General features: G+C 47.9%; 1 protein-coding gene across 2 annotated transcripts in view; it reads right to left on the bottom strand.

The window, feature by feature from the left end:
• Positions 1-16,190, bottom strand: part of LOC133343865 (synaptic vesicle glycoprotein 2C-like) — a 64,320-nt gene extending 48,130 nt beyond the window's left edge. Inside the window, exons 1-2 of one of the 2 annotated variants that reach the window (XM_061553799.1) lie at positions 15,679-16,190; positions 869-1,230 (exon numbers count right to left, since the gene is read on the bottom strand). In XM_061553799.1, the coding sequence (XP_061409783.1) occupies positions 869-1,207 (339 nt within the window). In that variant the 5' untranslated portion in view covers positions 1,208-1,230; positions 15,679-16,190. Of the gene's footprint in view, positions 1-868; positions 1,234-15,678 lie in introns of both variants that reach the window. The other variant, XM_061553798.1, reaches the window with a different exon arrangement.
• Between the last annotated feature and the right edge of the window lie 2,052 nt (positions 16,191-18,242).

The following is an 18,242-nucleotide window of genomic DNA, read 5'->3' as shown; positions in this document are numbered from 1 at the left end:
AATTGGAAATGCCACATACTCTATCCTCCCCATCACGCACTTCATGGGTGCGTGACATGCAACGCACGAACAACACATCCTGTGATGTGTTGAGATTTAAAAGGGAAATTCTGGACCTTTGGCATCAACGATGATTCACGGTTGTCGTGAGCCACTATTGCTGCCCCATCTATGCAAGTCAACTTTGCACGGTGCCCAGACGATACAAACTGCGTGGAAAATACGTCCGTTGGCGTTGTTTGTATTGCCATTTCAATTTGGTTACACTTTGCACAATAGTGTCTCATATTCGTATGTGTGTATGTAGGTATGCACACCGCATGTTGTATGTATTTTGAACTTATTTCGCACTGTACGTAGCCAACCGTGCTAATCGGAGGTGCGGGGGAAGGACACCAAACTAAACACAAAAAGTGGTTTTAAAGAAATGAGTTTTCCATGTAGATTTAAAGGTGCATAGCCCCAGTGGCCTCCAAATATCGGAAGGAGGAGCGTTCCAGACGGCCACAAAAGCGCATCCGAAAGCGCGTGATGCAGCGAGACTGTCTTTGCATGTCGTGTGTACGTGTGGTGTGATGTGACCACGTGTGTACATGTGGTGTGATGTGATGTCGCGTGTATGTGTGATGCGATGTGACCACGTGTGTACGTGTGGTGTGATGTGACCTCGTGTGTACGTGTGGTGTGGTGTGATGTCGTGTGTATGTGTGATGCGATGTCACGACGTGTGTATGTGTGGTGTGATGAGTGTATGTGTGGTGTGATGTGACCACGTGTGTACGTGTGGTGCGATGTCACGACGTGTGTACGTGTGGTGTGATGAGTGTATGTGTGATGCGATATGACCACGTGCGTCTTTGTGGCTTACGTTCTCCCACGCCGTGGCGTGGCCCGATTTCCCCCCGGCGGGGACCCCCTGGTACTCGCCCTCGTAGACCTCGTCCTCCTCGTCGTGCCCCTCCGTGGCCTCGCTCGAGCCCTCGCTCTCCCCGGCGCGGCCCGTGGGGGACCCCGCGGCTCCGCGTCCCACCCCGGCGTCACCGGCCTCCTCGTCGTCGTCGTCCTCGTCGCCGAAGCGCGAGTAGGAGCGCCGCGTGTGCTCATCCTGCACGCGGTCCGTGCCGCGCGTCGCCTGCTTCTTCACGTGGCGGGCGATCTCACGCGCGCCCCACGCCAGCGAGCCCTGCTGCTTGTCCGGGTCCTGCATGGCCCCTGACGCCGTCGCTGCTTCTGCTGAAAGTTTCGCACACGCGACGCAAGAAAAAACAAATGCGGCTGAAATTCACTCGAGATCTTCAACCCCCCCCCCCCCCACCGTGCGAGGCGACGTGGACACTGCTGATGACTTTGAATGGAAACGCGAGCAAGCGAGCGAGCGAGCGAGCGCCTTCAAAGCCGTTTTCATACAAAGCTCTCGTTAACATTCTAACTGTTGAATTTGGAATGCTTTGGTGGAGCTCACGTAATGATTTTTTTACGTGGTAAAACACATTGATGTTTTTTGTTCAATGGACTGCAAGGTAGGTTGGTGCTTTATCAATATTCGTTGACAGTATTGGCATTTAGATGATATCGAAGTCACCACGTTCCACCTTCCAGTTATATGCTGGCATTGCACGCGCTGCCTGCGTGCTAGCGTGCGTTGGCTTCCCTCCGTTAATGTTTAGTCAAGTTGGCTCAAGAGAAAAATGTAAATTATGTCATGATTGTCATTCATGTAATCTCCAATATGTTTAGAACACTCGCCTGCATCTTTATACACTACATATCGGCGGCCTGCGGCTGCTACTTGGCGCTTTGCCCCTCGCCCATCGCCTGTTTGACCCCACTGATGTCCTCTTCACCCCCACCCCCCCCACAATGTGTTCAGATACTACGGGCTATTGGATGTAGGGTGTGTAGAAATATATGCCTACAAAATAGAACCTGTTAGATCAACTTTTTACTCCCACATCTTGGGGCAGGGGGGGGGGGGGTCCACTGATGTTAGCCACGGCTGGGAATCACAAACTAAGGTCGCCAAGTTCCTAGCACAGTGCGCTAACTACGGCACCACCGTTCCTGATCAATGCACGCATCACACTGAAAACACTCTCTACATGCACACATGTACATACGCATCAATACGTATACACACATATGCAGTGCATAGATATAATACAGAAAGTAATGGAAGCAATTCCTAATGGACTATAAATAGTTTCAGCATTGTTCTCGCCAAAACCTCTTTCTATCGGGCAACTGCTCCCGCCCATTTGATACAGTAATTAATGATCCATCCAGTGAAACTGGTTCTCGCGACAACAATAGCCACTTGTCTTCCAAAGGATTCCAATTGTCTGCCCTGAATGCGTGTACTGCAAAGAACTGGCAATCTGCCCGCGACTTGCAGGGCTTTTATTAAACCATCGCTACAACACGGCCAATGCCAGGCACCCCGTTTGTCCGGCAAATATATCCGGCGTTATTCTTAAGCGACGGCGTTTGTCTCGCGTGCACGTGGCACAATCGAAGAGCTCGTGCCCTCCCGTGATATTGTAACCGGCAACATTCGCATCGGTTGTGGGTTCAGGGGCGTTAATTGCGTTGGTTGTTGGGCTTGTTGAGTGGTCGTCCCACTGAGCGTGGATTGATGCCCATTATGTAACGACCGCTTTCGCTGCAGCACTGTGCAGCAGATAATGGGGGTTTGCCCTTCCGTGGCTATGGAGACGAAGCTCAACCCTTGCGTTCGTGGGCTGTCGTGTGCCCACGTCGAGGTCACATCGCTCTGAACGTCAGTGCACCGAACGACGTTCCCCATGGAGGTAACGGGGCTGATCTGCGAATGAGTCTCGTTGTACTGCAGCTCCTTTGACAAGAGCTCAAAGGTGACGCCCAGAACCGGTTCAAATAATCGCCACTGGTGATACGCCACTTCGTTGAGCCAATTGCACAGTGGGCTTTACCTAGTGATTTGCTTCGCACTCCAATTGTTCTTCTGTATCCTTTGTTCATGTAATTTTCCACCCCCCCCCCCTTACTGGACATCTGTGAAAAAGAGCGTCATAGTTCATAGGATTTGTCCAGGATGAATCAAGATTCTGAGCGTGATTTGAAGTCGTATAATCGGCTTCATAGGGTGGCGCGCGTGCGCGAACCACTACACCATCTAAATGTGCCACCACTCCCCACACGAATGTAAGAAACCCCCCATCAATCCTTGCACACGTGATGCAATATATGAGCTTAAGAATCAGGTGTATTAATTGTCGTAACGACGCATTGACACGGCTGCAATGCCTTTGCAGGAGTTATTTTTTAAATGGAATCACTCTCAATCAGTCCCAAAATGACACCACATTTTGTCATGAAATAAGGAAATTGTTTAAATGAACGTGGTTTCATGCAGTCGCACATTTAAAAAAGATATAAACACAGTCTTTTGAATAGCTTACCGACCTCTTTTTTTTGCTAGTATTAACACGACCCACATTATTCTCATGCACAGACACTCACTGCTTGCAGATCGGCTTCGATGGGACTGCATTCACATGGGACTGAGCACAGATCTCACAGAAGAAACGCATCAACCCCGAGTTTGCAGCAAGCAGTGCGTTCCCTTTTCATGTTCCCTTTTCAGACAGCTTTTTTCCTACTGTATGCATTAAAAATGTAATGGGCCTGCTGCTGGCGTTGAGTGTAGTGGGGAGGAGGAGGGGTAGAGAAAGTGGTGCTGGCATTGCCCCTCGGGTTCCTGGAATATTCCCCAATGCGCCGCCTCAACGCCACTTTAAGCCGCACTTTATCTCCATCCCAGTGTGAAATGATACATTACTGCATTAAAGGGGGCCTCTGCTAATCCGCCAATTACGCTGCACGCATATCCGCGCCATTGTGTTCGCGGGTCGCTTCGCTCGAGACAAGCGAACTCATTTCTGCGAATCGATGGTCGCCAAAATTGTTTCAAACGCGTTGTTGTTGTTTTTATTTAAACTGCGGGGTAAGCCACGAGTGTCGTTGTTGTTGTTGTCGTTGTTGGGAGAACGGCGTACGCTGGATTACGACGACGCTTTCGTGCCGCCAGCTGCAGATTACGAGGTTTATTAAACTGGCCGGCTCTGACAGGAAATTAATAAACGCGTGGCGTTCCTGAGTGAAATGAGCTTACAGATGGGGGCAGCGGGGGGGGGGCTCAGACGTAAATGTTTATTGCATTGCTATAACCCAGTGGTTCTTAACCTTTACTGCAGACTGGCGTCCCTTTGGTCCTCAATCGTTTAAAACAAAGTATGATATAAAAAAATACATGGGGTTTGATGAAACAAAGTAAGTTGTACTTACGTGCCCGTGTTTAATTTGTGTTTTCTATTATTTATTTTCTAAAAAAAATCTGTCCATGTCTCGCACCCCCAGAAAGGGCATCTCGCACCCCCAGGCTAAGAAGCACTGTGTAGACTTAATAATGACGGTCTCCCCAATAGCTTTTTTACGTTCGCGAAATATATCACAAATGGAAGGTATATTTACTAAATTAGAAAAAAATGAAATTGCCTCAGCCACACGCTGATTAAATATTTATGGAAAAATAGCGTTCATATTTTAGGCAATTACTTATGCCGAAATCCGTTGACCTTTTTTTTGCAACAATGGCATTGCCCCAAAACATTGCTCCTAAAATCATTTTGTCAAACAACCCTTAGCGTGTAATGTTTGTTTGAAATTGACGGTTGGAGTGCGTTTTGCATAATGAACTCCATCCGTACGATTACAGTGATTTCGTGAAATAAAAATTTGTCTGCGTGCGTGTGCGTTAGTGAATGTGCGTGTGGGGAGCGGTAGTGTAGCAGTTAGCACGCTGCGCGACGAAACACGTCAACCTGAATTTGAGTCCCGCTTGTGACCATCAACACCGGTCCTGGGCTTCCTCTAGGTCGACTCAGTCTCAACTGAATACCTGGTGCAGTTTGTAAACATCGAAACTAACTTGGGAAACAAAGGCGGCCGGCCGTGGTGCTGGCTGCCCACTCCCTCGTGCGTCGTGCCGGCCTTCAGAGGTGCTCGCTTACAACACTTGATCCAAAAGTATTTTAAGGCTACGCGGGGGATCTTCATCTTCGTTATCACATTCACACGTCGATTTGCTGAACACGGTTTGGGTTAGTTTAGTTAATATAATGTCGTCGAGGGTGGAGTGGTGGCGCAGTGGTTAGTGAACTGCACTATGAATTCGGCGATCTGAGTTCAGTTCATTGCCACGGCTAACGTCAGTGGTGAGTGATATCTTGAACCGCTCTTGCCCTGTACCTCCTCGCCCTCCTACATCAACTCATGCGGACCGGCATGGTGGCGTTCATGTGACCCCCAGGACCAACGCAGCGTGGGGAGGCCTTCACCGGGCGATGAACTGTTATTGTTTTAAGTAAAGTTATCGTCGTACGGACTCGTACGTTTACAGGGTACGGAGTTGTCGTGTTTGGCGCACTGCCGTGCCATTATTAGCAATTGTCAATGCTTTATCAACCCATTATTAACGCCGGCGTGGTGGCCTTTATAAAAAAAACCAGCGGTGCACGCTTATTCCCATGATTATGAACCCGGATAACGTCCGTCATGTTGTAAAAGTGATGATGAAAATAAAACAGGTCAGCATTCCTCCAACACCAGCAACATTGGGGTTTGCTACTCTCCAAAGCTGCCCCGGAATCAATGATGTGTAGACTCGCTTTTACGGGTTATGCTGCGACTAATACTGACGTTATTCACCCATATTGTACTATAAGAATGATTATGTCTAGGCCAGGGGTCGGCAACCAAAATAACAAAAAGAGCCATTTCTTTCCAATTCGGTACAAAATGCAGTATTTCAAGAGCCGCAATGCATCTGAGTACATACTGTACATATCGTCAAGAAGCAGCCCGTAAAGAGCCGCATGCGGCTCCGGAGCCGTAGGTTGCCGACCCCTGGTCTAGGCCATACCTTGTACTGTAATGGTAGTGCCTTATACCGACAACCCCGACTCTTAGCCAGCCTAGCTGCTAAATGTCGAGTAAGAACTTAAGCGCTGCGTATCTCACGTCCCGATTTCAAAGTGTCCATTTGGAAACTCTCGACAGATCACCATCGCGTGTTGGAGGACTCCTCGAGCGTGATCCGGATGGGATTTGGAACACACGCAAAAAAGTGCCTTTGATCTGTGCACGGACGCGGATTCCCAAAAGATGATCCTTGCATCGCCCCTCTTAAACCCGCCGCTCCCACTCACACTCAGAGCCCTGCCCCCCCCCCCCCAGGCTGGCTGCAGTCCCCTGATGCTGCTCTCACGCTTACAGCGCCACACTCACAGCCACCGGTTTAATCTAACAGAGTCCTTCATTATTCATTCTGACAAGGTGCGCGTGCGTGCGCGCGCGTGGTGTTGGCCACCCTCCCCCTCGTGTGCCGTGCCGGCCTTCATAGGTGCTACTCGCTAACAGCACTTTACCCTACAGTCTGTTCAGACTATACGGGGGATCTTTGTCTTGTTTTGAGGGAGCGGTCGCGCAGCGATTCCCGCTCACGGTCAACACCAGTGACAGGTATCTGAACCGGCCCTGTGCCTCCCCTAGATCGACTCAGCCTCAAATGAGTATGTGGTGTGCGTAAACATCGCATACTGGGGAGACAAACGCGGCCGGGCGTGGTGATAGGCCGCCCACCCCCTCTTTGTGGTGCTCGCTAACAGCACTTGCACGCCCCTCCCCAAACAGTCTGTTAAGGCTACTCGGGGGATCTTTGTCTTTGAGCCGAGAACACTGCAGTACTCCGGCAGCCGGCAGGCAGTCCGCTACAATAACTCATCGCCGTGGCGGTGGTGGCATGAGGGCTGCCTGTGATTGGGATGGAGATGCTGGGAAAGAGGAGGAGGAGGAGGGAGGGGGGTGTGTGTATGAATGGCTGTGTTTGCATGTTCTGCCAAACTAGTTTTTTTTTCTCTTCCTATTCCTCTCTCCGCTGAGCGGTTTAATTGGATTGGGAGAGTACGTCGCACTACCGGCTGAGAAATATCGCCCCGATATTGCAATCCCACAAAAGTGGCAGAGAAGGGGACAAATTGGCTTTCGTCTGCAAAAAAAAATCTGCGCGGAGAAATGTGGAATAGAAATTAAATGTGGAATAGAATTTAAAATAATGGGATTTAAAATAAAAAAACAGAGCTACGTGTATTTAAAAAATACTGGTAAACGTGTGCACACACGTAACTGTAAAGCGGCAATAATATCAAAGTGCGCACTGTGTGTACGTGTTTATTTAACGTTCGCATGTACGTACGTTGAACTTCTTTCGCACCGTACGTAACCAACCTTGCTCATCGGCGGTACAGGGGAAGGGACGACACGACAGGGCACAATTCAGCTGATAGAAGTCTGTGAATTTGAACCCGACGAAAGGGATGTTCCCTTTCAAGGCAAACGATACCGGGATAACGTTGATCCAGACGACTAATTCATGGATGGAGATAATTCTACTTGATTTTGACGAACTAAATAATCTTCGCAATTATTTTACACGTTTTTGTTGTGTGGTTATGGTTGTGTATATATGAAATCCACAGTACCCAATATAATATAGGCTCCATACATTCTGTATCTCTCTTTCAAGACGTCTTGCCATCGTGGAGAATATTCTAATTACCTTCCCGAGGGGCTCTCCAGAGCTCCATCTAAAGGAGGCCCCCTTTCACGAACAGCGACGTGGCAAAAACAATTGCAGGGCGGCGCATTTGCCTCCTACACTTCATCTTACCAGATCCCACGACGGTAAACCCGATCTCGTGTACGTGTTTAATTTGTTATCATCTGCAATGCACTTTCGGGTACAACGTCATGCATCAATATTTGCATCTCTTGACTTTTGTTTTTTAAACGTTCGAATTATTGCCGGACAAGCTCCACGTCCGCTCTCGGCGAGCGCGTGCAAACTTCAGAGCAGCGGCGCTGCGAACTTTGACAACTTTAGGAACGGCGCTCTCCGTTGCCACGAACGATTGACCCGAACCGGCGGTGTTCGGCCGGGCGATGAATGAACGGCAACGCTGTGGACACAATCTCGCGCTGGGTTTAGTGTGGTGTGTAACTGTGAGCAGCCGCTCTGGACTTGCAGTCCAGAGGTCCGCCGGTTGGATTCGATCTCCTTGGCGCGGCGGGTTGTTACGGTGGTACGAGTCGTTATTTATGTATTTAATTGTTGTTCACTTATTTAGTCGTTATTTACGTATTTAATCATTCTTCACATATTTAGTCGTTATTTATGTATTTAATAGTTATATATGTATTTCATCGTTATTTATGTAAACGTTATTTATTTCAACCTTCCTACCATTATTATGTTTTATTTTTATTATTTTATTATTTCCATTTTACGTGACTTTACCGAAAGAACCAAGAAGATGACTTCCTACCACCGTCCATCCAACGGTGTAAATTGCTGTAGTCAATCGGCAGGTTGGCTGTGTGGTGGGGGTAAAGGGTGGGGTGCTCGATTGGAAGTGGGACAAGTAGCCACTGCACGGGCTCTGGCGGGCTCCGTCCCTTCTGCCAGCAGTGGCATGAGCAGGTGTCTGCAGGACTGCACCTTTGCCTTCATGTATTATTTATCGCCATTGACTTACTCCTCTCCAAAGCCCTTATAGAGAGACACAGGGCCACTTTCCCTGCACTGATTAATTATACATACGCATGTTAATAATTCATTAGCGGATTATCTTAAGCGTTTCATGTGGGTTCTGTCTTTTTAAACAGAATACTGTTGTGCTGTGTGGATTTTAACTTTGATGTTTTAGCGAGCTTCAATTAAACTCTTGTCAAAGATGGGTCACTTGGGTCAGAGGGCAATGAAAAAATTAACCCCTAAAAACAAAGTTTTTCACTCTAAATCCTTTATATGCGTGGCGGCTAGAGTCCTCTCGTCCTCTGGCTTGAGATGGCTGCCTCCTATGGGTCAGATGATTGTCTGCCAGCATTAAGCAATTGTTAATTAAATATTTTTAAAAAATTCCCTAAACAGTGTAAAATTTAGGAAAAATTGTTTCACGAAAATTAATTGTCACGCACAACGAGTCTGTGTGCAAAATGTCAGCTCGATTGGATCACGGGAAGTGTGTTAAAAAACGACTGAAAGATTTGCACGGTCGTAAGCAAGCAAGCAAGCACGCAAGCACGCAAGCAAGCAAGCGAACTTAATATAAAGGATTTAAAAAAAGATAATCGCCCAGAAATTGTTACTAGAAAGAAAGAAAATCTGAGAAAATAACAACGCACGATTGTAGGGGTGTCGTTAATGAATTGTTCATTGGAGCACTGCTGTTATGTATTGCAAACATAATTCTCATTTAACAAACTAAATCTTAACAGGCGGTGCTGAATGTTACTGTGCAGGTGAAAGTGATTTAAATTGCTATACAGTATATGTAATCATGTATTTTCCCCACCTTTTGGGAAAGATTTATTTTTTTTAATCAAAATAGTTTTAGCTGCTGGTGTAATTGGAATGCATTAAATAGGCAGGAGGGAAAGACCATTAATTTAAAGTTGAATGTCAAAGTCTACAAGTCAAGGAGTTTCCATGGTCAAGCAGAGAGCAGATTATGGGCATTCCACATTAACAGAGAACAACTCCTGATGTAAAAGTGGATTTCAAATATTAATAAAACAATGAAACAAGAGGAAGGACATTTAAAATATATTCTGCTTCAGTGGCTTTCGGGATGGAAATGCCATATCATGACGATGTTTCAACTGGGTTCTGCTGAATCAGAGCAGAATTGAGCCTGGCATTAAATCAATTGCTTGGCGTACCACGTGCGTAAGTGCATCTGTGGGCACAGCGTTCATTGTGTGCGTGTGCAAGCCTGCACTTTGTAATATTGCATTCGAGCACCGATGTACTCTGCTCAATTGCACGCGCGCTACTTTCAGTGGCCCGTCTCCACTGCGCACGCTTTTTTTCTATCCATCTGGCCACTCTTCAGCAATTTGCATAATTAGCTTTAATTTGTCAATTGGAGAGGGCATTGTATATTTACGGCAGCGGCACGCGAAACAAGCGGAGGGCTTGTGAATAACAGGGCTGTGGATAGTCCATCGGATCTGCAGATACTTCATGTTGAGTGGCACATTTCCCAATAAGGGGCTACTAAAAGACTGACTCGGTCATTTACGTGAAAGACCGCGTGCGGTATATTTTTTTCTTCCCTCTCCATTTGATTCGAGGCGAATGGAGACCGCTAACTAATTGCTTGCTGCCCACGGCCCGTTTGCGGTGTCATTTGGGAAAATTCTGTTAGTGCGACCCGACCTTGATGTAATGGGATGGATCTGCACAGTGTCGTCAATTGGAGCTGATTTGGAATGCAAATTGAGGTGCATGGAAAGGACATTTCATAATTGTATCAGTCTCTCCACGTAAAGTTTGTTAAATGCGTGTATCTTTTGCAAGCTTGTATGCCTCCAAAGATGGTCGCATCATCACAAATGTGGTCTCTTTGCAGATATAATGACTGTTTGAAGGTTATAAGACAATGATTTTGGTTTTTTAATTGGTCAACTCTATAACTTTAAGAAACCAAAAAAATATTTTCATAAAAATGGCATTGCGTTAACCGATTTCAATGATTAACATCAAGATTATCTTCTCCGACTGTTGCCATGTTTAGTCATTGCTTGGATTAAGGTTGCTTCTTCATTAACCTGTTCGGTTTTCATCAGAGCTGACGTTTCCCATCACATGGTGACTTTCGTCAGTTATATACATAAAATATTGAATATAAACCATCATATATCGATTGCGCTATTGCTGACGCAAATAAAAATGTGTATGTTTAACATGTAGGCTTTTGTAACCAATATCATCCACAAGTTTTTTTTGGGTTTGATGGCGTAAATATATAAATGTGTCGTTAAACCCGCCACCACCCGACAAAGCCAATTAGTAAGGTTTGTCACATAATAAGAACATGCCAATTCGTCACTAGTACAGCACACCGATGATGTGTTGGAGATCAAAGCCACAACATTTACAATCTGAGTACGACGTTTTGCCAGTCCTTTACAACTAACTTCATCAGGCGACGGCCAGATTTGTTGATACATCCTCCTGTTTCGTTCCTTACTTAAGGATAACATTTGTATGGCACAGAGCAGAGCGCAAGTTTGGCATTTGTCATCGCTTCAATCCACCGTTTCAAATTGATTCCTACGCCCCTCGACACAAGGTTGAGACGACACAACTCCTCTTTGTTCTCCACACGAGTTCACGCTGCGTGCGACAACTCCACTCAAAACTCCCACCAGGAAGCCGCCCTGATCGCCCCACCTCATCCGGTGACGTCACCGCTGCCCCTCCTGGGCGTAACCCTCTCGCTTACGCCCCGCCTTCTTTTTCCTTTCGCCTGTGACGTCTTCTTTCACAATAACCTGGGATCCCTTTGGGTATTTCTACCCCCGGATCGCGTTAGTATTAACACTGACATCTGCATAAAATCGCACGCGTAAGAAACGGTCACCTATGATTCGCGCAAATTAAACCCTTATTATATTTAGGCGAACGAAATGGGTAAAAGCCCTACTCATGATATGAACGAGAAAAGAAAGAAAAAACGCAAACAAGACGGTAAAAACAAAATCAAAAGTCGACCGATTCTTGAAACTCACCGCCACTTCCGAATCGTGATCGTTTGTGGAGATCATTCGAGTTGTCATTCTTGTTACAATGCCCAACACAAGTTATTCACATTCGTTCACTGTGGACTGGAGCTGCGATACATCTCAATTGGCGGAGATGCTATGACAACTATGGGTTCAAATCCTGGCAACGATTGCACCCAGCTCTTCATTGCCGTCTGAGTTCAGTGAGAACAGCGCCGCATTACTTGGTAGGTAGCCACCATGGCTTGGCCCGGTCGACATACTTCCCTTTTCCATACGCATGTGGAATGTTCATCACTGGCTCAGGACCACCAGGGGAGAAGCACAGAGGGAATTGCTGTTCGCAAAGCACATTGGGGCACATTCGGCTTATTTGATTAAGGGACGCAACCGAATATGAATATTTTATTTTTTGCAAGAAAATGCAAAAAACGGCATCATTAGTCAACATCACATTTCTGTCAATTATCTGTCTTAATACCTGCGTCCATGCGGATTCGGAAAATGTGAAATACAACCAACCTCTGTGCGACCATCAAAGGCACAGATTGCCAGAGGTGGGACAAAGTCATTGTTATGCAAGTCCAAGTCGAGTCTGAAGTCATCAAATTCATGACTCGAGTCTGACTCGAGTCCAAGTCACATGACTCGAGTCCACACCTCTGCAGATTGCGCATATAGTGCACGGTAGAAGAAGTGCATTTCATGGTGCACCGAATTAACTCACAGCGATGACTCACCGGGGCTACGCGAGTACACACGTTTATGTAACGAGCGCGGGTTCAGCGTAAAAAAAACCGCAGTCGCACAAACAGGGACAACCTCTGGCCCAACCGTATAACCACTTTTAACTAAGCTCGGTGTAAATTTCTGCTCTGGTGGGGAGTTTTTTTTGGGAGAGAATTCGCGAAATAGCGTCACGACCTAAGATGTTATCGATGGGCATTGCAGTCATGGGGGGGGGGGGCTGGTTAGTGAACTGCTGAAGGGGGGGGGGTGGCGGAGGGAGATTAAGGGGGCGGGGGGGGGGGCACTGGGGGGCCTTCCAACCACGTTCTCTTGCCTCCCGTTTTCCCACTGCAGAGCCACCGAACGCCATCGCCGCAGCCACCACTCCCAGAAGGGACCACGCGCAATAGGGAGAAAACGCGCGGCTGTTTGGTAGAGTGAGCGAATACGGGGACCCTGCGTGGTTGGAAATTGAATGCGCCGTTTGTCTACGAGTATGCGTGCATTGTGGATAAGAAGTCAGATGAGTATGTTGGGTTTAAAAAAAAATATATGTTTTAAAATAACCCCTCCTTTTGTTTGGCATTTGAACGGAGGTCAAACTTTTTGACATGTGATGCTTTGAAACGGAATCGCTCCAAAATAATGCTACGTTCATTATGTAATCGCACCCTGTTTATGTAGTGATGGCAGTAATTACATAATTACGTGCAGCCCTTTGTCAAACAACTGCTGCATGAAAACCCCTCCCCAGCCCTTTAGGTCATGGGGATTTTTTGACCATACTTCATCATTATTGGTCAAGGGTTGGCTCAAGCCTGGCATGGATATTACTCGCCTCTGACGTAACGCTACGGCGTTCGAGCTGACGCATTGACACCGTTTGTGCTGATCGTTACACAAACTAAATGTCTTAACATTCAACATAGCTGTATTAAAAAAAAAAAAATCATCCCCGCCCATCAGTTAATAATCTTAATGCGTCGATCTCAAAACTTTGTTGACCGCTCGCGAGCGATACGTGTCCATTGCCTACCTTAACGCGAATAGCCCGCACCACGCACGCACGCACCACGGCACGCACCACGCACGCACCCACGCAACGCACGCACCCACGCACGCACGCACGCACCCACGCACGCACCCACGCACGCACGCACGCACGCACCCACGCACGCACCCACGCACGCACGCACGCACGCACCCACGCACGCAAGCACCCACGCACGCACCCACGCACGCACGCACGCACCCACGCACGCACCCACGCACGCACGCACGCACGCACCCACGCACGCAAGCACCCACGCACGCACCCACGCACGCACGCACGCACGCACCCACGCACGCACGCACGCACGCACGCACCCACGCACCCACGCACGCAAGCACCCACGCACGCACCCACGCACGCACGCACGCACGCACGCACCCACGCACGCACCCACGCACGCACGCACGCACGCACCCACGCACGCAAGCACCCACGCACGCACGCACGCACGCACGCACCCACGCACGCACCCACGCACGCACGCACGCACCCACGCACGCACGCACGCACGCACCCACGCACGCACGCACGCACCCACGCACGCACGCACGCACGCACGCACCCACGCACGCACCCACGCACGCACGCACGCAGGCACCCCCATGCGACAAAGCTGAACGCCGTTGCACCGTCGCAGCAAAACACGCGCCCGGCTTAGCGATACGGGGCGAGGTCGAGGCGAATCGCACTCCGCCGTTGGGAGCCAAACTGCCGCCGTCGCAAGCTCCTACCCCACCCCACACTGCTAACAACCGCGCGCGACTCGCCACGGAAGATGTCGCGTCCCGAGTCCGAGGGTCCGTCTGCTAATTCGCGAACGCTGACGGCGGGCGGGAAGACGCCAGGGTGCGCAGCGGATGGTTAACGCGAGGCTTGCGAGCATTTTTTTTTATTTTTGCACGCAGAGGGTTCTTTATTTTTTGCGGTGCAGACATTGAGCCAAGCCCCGGGCGGGCAGCACCAGGAGATGGTTTTGGCATCGGCTCCCCACCCCCTCCCCACCACCGGCGGTGTCCAAAGTAGCACGGTCACAAACGCACATCGCTGGTTTCGCGAACCACGTGCTGATACACCATTTGCCTTTGTCTCACATCGACATGTGAATATTTGCGTCGCACTTATTCATTGTTTGTGTCCGCTAATGAACGCCGCTGTTTTACAAGAATGTGTTTTTTTTATCGAAACCGTTAACAACAAATTATAATTGCAAACTCCCCCCAAAAAACACCCCGTTAATTTGTTATACATTGTGAATGCACGGATTGTTAACATTATATTAACGTGGCAAGTTTGAAATTCAAGCGAAAATGTAATTGGTTATTTGCACATTTTTGCATACTCTGGAAATGATGGTCCTTCAATGAATTTTCCTTCAAAAAACATTTAATCCGGCCTACCTCGTAAAATATATGCATATGTACCAGATTAAATTAAGTTTTATGCCTTTAAATCCATCTGTTCTCTCTAATATTTCATCTCACCAAAATAACCAAGCTTGTTTAATTTCAAACAATGGGCATGCTTGGATGGCCCATTCCATTACCAAATCGGTCATCGGTATTTTATTTAAAATCTATTGTGCGATCTCTTGTGCTGAGCAAGCCTATTGTCTGAAAAAAAATCAACTCTCCTAATGCCACTCCCAACCTCGATTAATCTTGTATTTTTTTTAATCTCTGTTCTTTAGCCCTGACCCCCCTGCTGAGAGGTTAAATGTGGTGCTGTGTGTGTGCATTGTGTGTGTGTGTAGACGCGTGTGTCTGCACTTGTTTGCAAAAAAAATCAATACTGGCACTCATCCATTCATCATAAAATGCATTGTGCTGCAGATCCCGGCATTGTGTGGCCACATTGTGTGGCTTTTGTAGAAACGAGAAGCATTCCGTGTAAGACATGGTCATGCACAAAATAATGCGCAAGTTACATGGAGATTTAACACACACACACACATACATCTTATTTCACAATGCTTGTTTAGCTCTAGAACCAGATTTAAAAAAAAACACACTAACTTAAAATACAAGTTGTCGTCACCCATCACATTTACAATGCAGCACGATAATGCTGCAATACGGCGCAGGGCTCGGCTGCGTTCGTCTGCGATAAAGTTCCATTCTGCTCTCGCTAAGTATCCCCGAGCTCCACTGCAGAATATTGTCGCGACCCCACTGCGCTGCACTGTATGCGGCTAAAGGACGGCCGTACATCAAGAGCAGACAGACTCTGCTTACCGTTGGACAAGTGCAGTTTGTGACTCCGTGCTTCGCAGGGTCTCTAGGCGCTCGGGTGAAGCTTTGACTCCCTGTCTCGGGAAACTCTCTCGATCTCAGGATTGACACCACCGCTTCAAGTCGTCGTCGTTCCTCTGGACCAGAGGAGTCTCCACCGGAGCTCCCCCTGGTTCCTGTAGCCCCCCTCTTGGTCCCTGGCAGGCCGGCCGGTGTGCCGGTCAAATACGCGCGGGCTCACGCAGCACGAGTAGGAGCAGGAGCAGGAAGGTGATGGTGGTGGTAGTGGTGGTGGGAGGCGGCTGCGGTGCAACTCAGAGCTGCATCCCTGCGCCACTCGCTCTCTCCCCAACTCCACCAGCGACGGCACTTCGCCCTGAGCCTGCCCGCCTTGCCTGCTGCCTGCTGCGTGCACGCCGCTCGCCTGCCGCTGGGCTGGGATGGGATGGACGCCGAGTATCGATTGATTTCACATGCAGCCCCACGCGCTGCGTCGCGCACCGTGCACGCTGGGCCGGCCCACTGCGGGACACACACAGCAAATAAACATTAACCCCTTTTTGTGCGCGCCAATCCAATCTGCCTGGTTCTCCGCGTTGGCATCAGCTGATGATATTTTGATCAATTTTTTTTTTGCTTTAGTAGGTGGTATTACCTACCCCACCCCCACCTTCCCCACTGCACTCACCCGCAGTGTTTTTCCATCTTTTCGGATTTGTCTCCGTACTTATCACACGCTGTAATTGGAACTGGTGGCTAAAAGCGTCGAATTGAAAGTCAATGCCATGCAGATTGAATTCATAATGGGAATAATGTGCCTTATCATTGTAAAATATATATGACGTTAAACAAAAACAAATCAAAATGTATCAATCGTGATTGTGCGATAGGAAAATATATCCACCAGCAATACCACGTGAAGTATCCACCACGGACTCACAGCCGCTAATGGAGATGAACGCTGCCCCATGGCCGCTTTGAGCAGGGGGGCATTTGACTTTCGATTGATTTCAAATGTAAAATAATGCAGTGATTGCTAAAGTGCTGGACACTGCGTTGAACTGTTGAAGTGCAACCTTGATGGGTTATCCCTCTCCTCTGCTTACAACTGAATTTTCCCTTCATCCTGAACCTGATATTTATTTTATTTTATGCAATGTGGTCCCCTGTTCACCAACCCTTTCCCAATCTATACATTACATACCCCCACAATTTTATGCAACCCCATTGACAACCTAATGCCCATTCTTAATCATGATCATGATATGCAATCACATTTACACTATTCATGAATACAAATTCTATTATTGCATTTCCACGTGATATGCATACGCTCTCATTGCGCCAACAACACACGTGATCCATCTAAGCATCCGTGAGATCAAAGTGTACTCAGATATGGCTCATTCGTCACCGTGCCACGTGATTAATTACCAAACGTGGCCGAGTGGAAACGATAACTTCAGACCCGATGAGTCAGACGCGGCTGATCGTTAAACCAATCCTAAACGGCGATGTGCATGATGAGTAACTCGTCGGACAGAAAAGTGAGCGCGGGACGGAAAGAAACAAGACGAATGATTCGCGCAGATAGTGATTTCTATGCGGCTAAAGGTGTGACTGTCACCGTAGGGTCTGTCCTCCCATCATGCTTTGCATCCACGCCTTGCATGTCACGTGACATCACCAAACTGCGTGTATAAGGCACCCAGCCTTGTCTTAAACAGTTAAGATTCAACCACGAGCTTGATCGTTGGATCTGTGTGGTTGGCGCTCATCACTTCGTTTACAAGTGGGCACGGGAGGTTATTTTTTTTTAGGGAATGACCGCCCGCGCGTTCGGTTTGAGATTTAAAGTGCTGCCCCTTTCAGCGGCAGATTGAAAGTGGTGCTTGCATTTTCTGCAAGGGCTTGGAGAGTTGGAGTCGTGTTTTGTTGGGTGATGGAAGTGCGGTTTCTTACCCGTGTTTGTTTAGCACTTAAGCCATTTGTCAATACAATCAGTGTGTCTAAAGGGGGCCATTTCTTTGCTTGATATTCCATGCGAACGGCATCGTGATTACAGCTGTGATTAAGTCGCCTTCAAATTGACTACAGCTTTGCATTGAAGAAAAATAATAATACCTACTTAGTACGTCGAGTAAGCAACACAATAGATCAATCACAGTCGTGTGGGATTTGAATTCTATTAATGCCAACGCCGCAAGCAAAGTCGTTTACAAATACGACTGCGATAAATTACAGCATGCACAATATGCATTATATTTTGAACACTATTTGAATTTCACTGTTTGGTCCAGGGGTGTTTTATCGACATATCTCTGATGCGCTTAATGTAATCCAATCCTCAAAAAACATATTTTCTGCGGTAGCCGGATGGCTTAAGGGTCAGACTACTGAATCAGCACTGCACAAATTCTGGGTTCAAATCTGGACAGTCGCATTAATTAAAACGGGATCCTCAGGTGTAACTCTTCAACCCACCGGTGTGCTGAACTAGTAACGAATTGGCACGTTTTGTTTACGTGACAAACCTTACTAATTGGCTGCGTCGACACATTTTTACG

The sequence above is a fragment of the Lethenteron reissneri genome, chromosome 18 (genome assembly GCF_015708825.2).
Source record: "Lethenteron reissneri isolate LAM-NWPU_2019-01 chromosome 18, ASM1570882v1, whole genome shotgun sequence".
NCBI classification, from domain to species: Eukaryota; Metazoa; Chordata; class Hyperoartia; order Petromyzontiformes; family Petromyzontidae; genus Lethenteron; species Lethenteron reissneri.
This window is presented reverse-complemented; position numbering and strand designations above follow the sequence as displayed.